The sequence below is a fragment of the Anticarsia gemmatalis genome, chromosome 6 (genome assembly GCF_050436995.1).
Source record: "Anticarsia gemmatalis isolate Benzon Research Colony breed Stoneville strain chromosome 6, ilAntGemm2 primary, whole genome shotgun sequence".
Taxonomy (NCBI): domain Eukaryota; kingdom Metazoa; phylum Arthropoda; class Insecta; order Lepidoptera; family Erebidae; genus Anticarsia; species Anticarsia gemmatalis.
Genome location: NC_134750.1, coordinates 7,096,553 through 7,104,723, shown reverse-complemented (window position 1 = coordinate 7,104,723; position 8,171 = coordinate 7,096,553). Strand labels below are relative to the sequence as shown.

At 32.1% G+C, this 8,171-nt stretch overlaps 1 protein-coding gene across 1 annotated transcript; it reads right to left on the bottom strand.

Moving 5' to 3' along the window:
* Nucleotides 1-1,101: 1,101 nt before the first annotated feature.
* On the bottom strand, nt 1,102-4,693 carry LOC142973884 (uncharacterized). The gene is made up of 8 exons (XM_076115908.1): nt 4,548-4,693; nt 4,058-4,309; nt 3,595-3,863; nt 3,102-3,288; nt 1,965-2,064; nt 1,783-1,887; nt 1,230-1,385; nt 1,102-1,155 (listed from the first exon to the last, which is right to left on the bottom strand). The coding sequence occupies exons 1-8, from the start codon at nt 4,691-4,693 to the stop codon at nt 1,102-1,104; spliced, it is 1,269 nt and encodes a 422-aa protein (XP_075972023.1).
* Between the last annotated feature and the right edge of the window lie 3,478 nt (nt 4,694-8,171).

Sequence of the window (8,171 nt, the reverse complement as noted above, 5' to 3'; positions counted from 1 at the left end):
GGGTTATTTGGTCTTTATAAAAATTCAAATCACGGACACAATCTATTGTTCCTTTATCCACACACTTGTATGGATGAAAAGATGTATTTGCACTATTCGTTCACGGACAAATATTTAGCCCGAACACATTCCCCTCACAGCTTCAGAAACATGCTGAATAAGCTTTCCCGCTTACTTTTTCATTCAACAGTATAGGTAAGTAAGTGGGTAATTAATCGATAGTTCGCCGATGTTTTGGAGGAAAACATAGTATGGCTACTTATCGTGTTAACAAGTCGTAAATGTCGGTAGAGAAGAAAGGTTACTTGTTTACTTTTCGCATGGGAATGGGAGTGCATATGGTCCGCTGAAGGAGTTTGGTATTGCAATAAATCTATAATTAAAACTATACGCTAAAGACACCAAGAGTGACCATTAATTAAAGTGCATTTAATAAATAGTTTTACTCGTTTGAATGACTTTAAGCCATTTTATATTTCATATGTAAATATATCTGAAAAATAAGCCGAGTGATGTTTGCTTCTTCTGTCAGAAAACAAACAATGTTTTATAGTTAATTTACCCTAAATTTACAATTACTGTAGATATTTGTAAAACTATACTTAAAATACAATTACACATCAAAGAGAAGAGTTAAATAATTGGTTTAGCAAGTGTAACACCGATGTATTTGCTTGGACCCACGTTGGGCGCCACTTTACGTGATGGAAATATTTACACCGGCCAATTCACTTCTACAAAATGTTCCATTCATGTTGAGTACATGAATTAATTTAAATAGTAAATACGATGAACAATAAAAAACTAATAAATACAAATGATAATTAATTTATTCTGCGAGTTATTGTGCTCTACGACATTATAAGCTATTCTATTAGCAATGCAACTAACATTATTGGATAAATTTGAGTTGACGCCAGAATATGTGCTGTTTATTGAATATTAGCGCCGCATGACCAATGAGATAACCACAAATTAGGCCGAATTAATTACAAATAATGACGTTGGTTAACCAATCTAATTAATTCTCGACATTATTCTTTAAACTATTTTAACTAAAAGCTAATTATAGACATAGTTATGCAGTCATAATTTACTTCATTACAAGTTGGTTTGCCTCAGCATGTTGAAAAATGAATAAGCTGACGTCATTTTCTGAAACAGACAGAACACCTTGAAGTAATTGTGTATTAATATTAAAAGTTAGTACTTAACAAGGTTTTGCTAACCTTTGAAAAGGTTTCAACAGAAATAGACTCAAAGCCGGGCGCATGAAGCGGCAGAGGTCGTAACGCTCGCTGCATCATAAGGACCATGTAGGGACGTATCACTGGCGTCGCCAACCAGAATGGAACGCTCCAACACGCGTCACATATAGATCGCACCTGATAATATGAAAATATTATTTTATAACTACAGATATAATCTCAATAAAAGTTTTATAAAGATACTAGCGGACCCGACAGACGTTGTTCTGTCTACACGTCTTCAATTTGAAAATTTTAAACTTTTTTTAATAATCTAAACCATTCTCAGATCCCCTTGAACACACACAAAAAATTTAGATTTTATATATTTAAAGATTTATCGTACTCTTGCAGCTGGTATCAATACCTTTAGATAAGTAATTAAATATAATAAACGCAAACGTAATTCAGTTAAAGTTTGAGAGTGTTTTTAATATGGTGGCCAATTGGCCATGGAATAGGACAAATAGTCTACCCATAAACAGTGAAAGTGGCCCAAGTTAATAAAGTTATTAAACAATGAGTCATAACTCACTTTCAAGGCGAGATATGTGCACAAATAACTCGGTATAAAGTGCAACACTATGGTGGCAAAACAAAGTAGTGGCAATATCGGTTGAAAGTCACCTTCCTCGAATTTCTGAAAGCAAAAAACAGATTTACAAATTACCTAAACTAGCGTAAACAGATTACCTTTGAAATTTGTTTAGTCTTTACCTCGAGAGTGCAGTAAGCAGTGAGGCATACTACGGGTCCGCAACACTTCTGTTCAAACATCAACAACTTTTTGTACACGATCGCGTACGCTTCCATTACACTAAAAGCAAATGAAATAAAATAAGGGCAATATTCGAGCAATTTTATTTCGAAAATAACTTTACAATATAGTTTTTTTAACTAATTTTTTTGGAATGAAGAGCCGGCGGTATTAAGACGTTGATTTTCGTCGACGGGTCGGCGATTTCAGTACGTAAACTCCTAAATATTGAAAATTTTTAAACCGTCATTTGCACCAATAGTAAAAGCTCATTCTCATTTCAGATAAAATATACACAAGAGGAAAACTATAAAACAACTGAACAGATTAAAATTTTAAAGTTATTTTCCACTATCCCCATTTCAACAGTAAACAGTAACTGCAAAAGAATATCGATATCATTGAGTGATACTGAGAAACGAGCTCCGAACGATTATTATCATTTCTTGGATATAAAATAAAGTTCAGATTTATTTCAAAATGTCCGTTTTGTTTACCAGCACAAATCGTGAAGGTTGTACTATTTAACATTAAGTTACATTGTTCTGCAGTATAGACTTTGAAATAGTGAGTGATTAAAAAATACTATAACGATTTTAAATACTTGTTAAAGTTTATGAAATATAGCATATTTCACTTTGAATGTATATGTCTTTGATTAGAAACATATTCAAAAATTTAGAAATGTCTTAAGGTATCTTATGTGTAACTATGACTGAACTAGAATCAATCTTACTGAGAATTCCCTGAGAAGAAACCCTATAGTCCGCCAAATTGGATACCAGACCCGTCTGGTACAAAACGCACAATAGTGTAGCGTGAATTCCTATATTCAGTACAGTTGAGAATCGAGAGTTTGACATTTTAATTGTACTACAAAAATAGTTCCTACGGCATCCGCTAGAGGCACTGATCCGATTGACGTATAACATTTTCCGATAGCTAGCCAGTTGGTCGATAATTATAATCGATAGTGGTAGAGAATCGCGCTTTTTTGAGATTTTCATAGCAAAAATTGTCGTAAGCCAGCCGGTAGTCGATAGTCTATTGCAGTACAAAGTCGTCTCACTATCTAAAATATTAATTTCAAGTTCCACCTTAACATCTCTTGATGATGTTTCACAATTTTTCTCATACGGCTCACTAACAAAGTGGAGAAGTATTTGTACTCTTGTTCATTGGCTGCTGGGTACACGCCGTTCATAAGATCTTCGATACTCCACACTACTATGTCACATTTAGACGTGATGTGCCTTATCCATACTATTTGTGTTTGTATCATAACTGAAACATTGAAATGGTAAGAAAGTAATCTTTACCTTTATATTTATATCTTAGAAGTTTATATCAAGAAGAGGCAGACTCCGTGCCAATTGATTTTTAATGTAGGAATATATTATTCTAGGAGGAGCTACAAGAATACTAAAATAAACTTTAAATGGGTTCTAATAAATACGTTAAATATTAAGAGGAAAAAGACATGTAATAATACAATCTTATTAAATTTTATGAGTCATTGAAATGTGCTTAACATTAAAAACCGTCAACGAACAACGAATTTAAGCATTAAGAAAGAAATATAACACTCACAAATATAATTGTACGAATAAAGCATAGCAGTAGTATTCGAATATATAAAAGCGGTCTCATAGACCGGTGTTTTTCCAAAATCTACGTGAGGCAACCAAAATGGAAATAGTAAGGGCCTCGATCCTTCATCATCGGGTCCATTTGTCGCAAGAAAGTAAAGTAACGATAAAGTCGCAAAGACCACCATGCCGACTGCAATACTTGCGGTGAACACACACGCAAATATACAGATTTTCCAAGTCAGCAGTTGATTTTCAAAGTATTTTTGTCTGTAATTAAAAATTAATATTTAAATATCTATGTTCATCATAAATTAAGATTCAGAATCTAATTGGTCCTTAAAGCGTGTTTTAAATGTCACGCCACATAATACTGATAATACCATGTTTAAAGTTTCAGACCAAGCTACGTATAAAAGCCTTCTAACTCATTTCATTTAATAAGACCTCCACATAATACTCACCGATATTTTTCTCCGTCGGTACAGATATAATAAAAATCATCTTGCATTGCTCTTAGGAGCTTGTGATATTGAGGCAAATTCCTCTTTGTACAGGACAATATGAGCAATTCATAGAACATTACAATAAAGTATGTCCCGGACTCGGTAATGAACGGAATGTCGAAAATTTCCACCCCGTGACCCATCGAAATGAATGTCAGTATTGTAGCTATCAGCCCACTCAAGAAAATTACTGCATTTTGATTCAACCATCTAGAAATTTGAGCAGACAATTGTACAAAACAATACATTTTTTATTCGAAATTGAACACGGGGAGAATCGTGTTGGATCTTAAGGTAATTATAATCATGTAGAATATTCGGGTAATTCATATTACCTTTAGGTGTCTAGGTGTACTATTTTTAAGATTAAATCAACAAAGAGAAAATTCAGTTAGAAACGGTGTTAACCTTTTATCTATTAAAAAATAAAAGTCATGAAACAACTTACGTTGGTTTTTGCTTATTTTCAATATCAGCGACCTTAAAAGCTACAAGAACTCGATGAAAAGTTTGATGAAACTCAAATGGGTCAACAAGCCCTTTTGAATAATCACAACCATCTTTATTTAAATACAATTTTAGTTTCTTTAACATGGTAACGACCGGTCTCTGTCAAAGCTAGCAAGTAAAAACGTAACAAATGAGAATTTCGTATAAATCAAAGTGCATTTATTCGTATTACGTAAACTGTTGATATTTAAGCGGTAGTTGATCTATCCAATAGCGTTTAAACTCATATGAAAAAAACCCTATTGAATAAATAAACTACCGCTAAATGTACTCAGAAACCAGGGATAAGACAGTTACCAGTAAAATAAAAAATATTAAATAAACTCTTATTTAATGTTTTAACATACGGAGAGTGAGCAATCACAATAAAAAATATCAAGTCAATTATATATTATATACTAAATATAAGTATTTTTTTTCAATGAGTTACTAAGCACGTCTTCAATTAGCTTTCGGTAGATAACAACGTACACAGTAAACAACTGCGTTCATTGAACCCAACATAAACAATTAGGTAACATAAGATAACTTGCGGTTATGTGAAAAAAACTCGACAATACACACAACCTGTTTCTTATCATATTATTAACATTTTCACGGTGTTCTACTAATAACGATTGATAATTTATATACTTGTAAACGAGAACCAGTTTCTTAGTAAAATACCATTAACAATATTACACATGCAAAATAATTTTCTTTACTGTAAAACTCCAAGAAAAGTTAAGGAAATAAATTACTGAAAATATTGATCGCTAAATCTCGGATACGAAATAAACTGCTAGAGAAGTAATAGAGATGCGAATGATACAACTGTTACTTGAAGTGAGCCTATTCAAGACTTAATAAAAAAAGGTTCGTCTCAATATATTTTTGAATACAACAAATTCGAAGGAATTGTAGCGAAATACGGTTATACGGGCAAAGTAAATAAGGATAAGTTAACTTATGTCATTTGTTACAACATTGGGAAACTGCTTTACAGGTTCTGGGTCATTAGGAACTTAAACTATGATATCTTTCTTTCACGTTTCTACGTATTTACTTCCACAAAATGTTAATTAAATTACAGCGTATTACAAAATACAGCAAAATTTAAAGTGTAGAGCCCCTATGCTTAACAATCCACACAGCAAACGCCGAAGTTCGTGAGTTTGTTTCTATTTCACATCAAAACGACTGAACAGATTTTCATGACATTTTAGTGGAAATCGTTTGCGACGAGAAGTTCCTATGGGACGAAATTTAATTGAATGTGGAAAACAATAGGCAATTCTATCGACCCCTCGCCTCAGTGCCCTTTGATAACCTTAATAAAATATAGCAATTGTTATCACTGATTTCTATGGCATCATGGAAATATGAAATACGTAATACAACTGTAGTTGATGACGGTAGAAATGATTTGTAGCGTTCTTGTCTTTTATTACGAGTGTTCGATGTGTTCTGGGCAGTAATTTCGAGAGCCAAATAACACAGTATTTGTCGTATTATCGCCCCGAGCAACGTCGTTAGCTAAGTGATTGTGAAAAAGCCCATTTCGTAGGGTTTTATGGCGAAGCAATTAAAACCCTTACACGTTTTATATTTGCAAAATGTTCATGATGTTCCATTTTACTTATCTTAGGTTCAGTGTTACTGAATGGTCATCAGCACGTTATATTTGAATTTTACTTATAATGGTTAACATTTTTGGGGTACAAGTAAGTGAGCAGACGATTGGATTTTTGTTACAGAAGTCTGCCGTTTTATTTGAATAAATAATAGTCGTAATAATCCTAAGAGCTTAATAGAAACTTACATAATATTCTTTTCATTTTCCAAGCGGAGTTTGACTGTCACAATTTTAAAAGAACTTACAAAATTTTTCAATAAAGATGTTTGAGATTATTTCTAGAGCTTTATTGATGATTTTTACGATTGAATTGTTGAACATTTTTTATCAAGAGCCCTCGTCTCGTTTAGAGTCACTTGACATAAAAAAAAACGAAATTAAAATGAAATTCATGCCTCTTTGTAGGCACAATATAAAGTGAAAATGTTATCATGTAATATGTGTGTTACTAAATACTTTAAATAGTCTAATGGTCATGTTTTAAAATTGACCACTATAGCGACAAAAGATGTCTTTCTTCCTGTACAGAAAGTTAAAAATCTAGACCGTTTTTATTTAAACAAATATTAGAAAACGACTACAAATAAAATATACTATAAGATCTATTTTACATATACATACGTGTAAATATTTCAGTATGTATTCATCGAACATAGTTTTACTCTGGTCGTAAGTACTTCGGCCCTTAGGCAAACTGCGAGAGTATGTCAGGCGTGCATTAAATGTTGTTATAATATAGTATGTATGCATTCCCTCGTATACTGCCAATAACATTCTTGATATAATTTCGCGATTCACTCCGACTACTGACGACGATGAAGGTTCAATGCAACTTGTAGCATCGCGAATATAATAACGAATATAATATACCCTACAATTACTGTCTTAGTGACAGTTTTTCTGTAATTCCTATATTAATAAAATCTGTATATAAATAAAACTATGAAATAGTAGTTAGTTAGATAGGTATTAGGTGATTGGAAGTTGTTTAACCTATTATTTGTAGAACAGTATGAGCTCCAAAAAGATTGAGGACTTTTTAACTTATCCAATTCAATACAAATCTATGCAGGTCAATTTGAGTCTTTTTTAATTTCGAACTGTTTCAAATATGAACTATTTTATTTGTATGTTCGTCGTCGGTAGGAGTATATTACAAAATATTTTACAGCCAAAGTTTATGTAATTATTTTAGTTTCTCAGATTAAAATTTTTAATTTCTAAATAGCTTTACTTTCTTGTTAACAAAATATCCTACAAACAAACTCATATTTCGAGTTTTTTAAATTAGTATGTAATTCTATTGCTTTTTACTTATTGGTCGGAGCAAAGAAATAGATATCAACCTATATACATAACTCAATATAACGTTCTCAATTCCAGTGAACTACAGTAATTAATTAGACGGCAACGGACTTAATTAATCCAATAACCAATCGCATTGCTAATAGAGAAATGTAGTAAAGCACAATTCATAGAATAAATAAAATCACATTTATATTCCTTTTTATTTTATTGTTCAACTTATTTGCGATTTAAAGTCCATGAATGGAACATTTTGTAGGAGTGAATTGGCTGGTGTAGATATTCGCATCACGTAAAGTGGCGCCCAACGCGGGTCCAAGCAAATACATCGGTGTTACCTTCTAAACCAATTATTTAACTCTTTTCGTTGCTTTCTGTTCGTGTTTTTTTTATCTTTTGAGGTAAACAGTACGCTTTCGTAAAAAAGAATGACTAATTTAATCTAAAATAATGAATGTTTAGTTCCTATTAATTTGTTCCCATTTACACAGATTCATAATAATAGCTAATCAAACTAGAGGATTTTCAATTATATTATTATTTGGTTTTTTAGTGGTCGGTCATTTACTTATATAAACATAACATTGTTAATTTAACTCAATTGAATACTAATGAAAATAAGCCCAGTCTGAAGACATCCTT

Bases quoted from the DNA above. Each gene is read 5' to 3' on its own strand.
- LOC142973884 (XM_076115908.1), bottom strand. From the start codon at position 4,693: ATGTTAAAGAAACTAAAATTGTATTTAAATAAAGATGGTTGTGATTAT. The intron at 4,310-4,547 runs GTAAGTTGTTTC...TCAAATTTCTAG, and splicing joins GAAAATAAGCAAAAACCAAC to ATGGTTGAATCAAAATGCAG. The intron at 1,888-1,964 runs GTAAAGACTAAA...TTTTGCTTTCAG, and splicing joins CTGCTTACTGCACTCTCGAG to AAATTCGAGGAAGGTGACTT.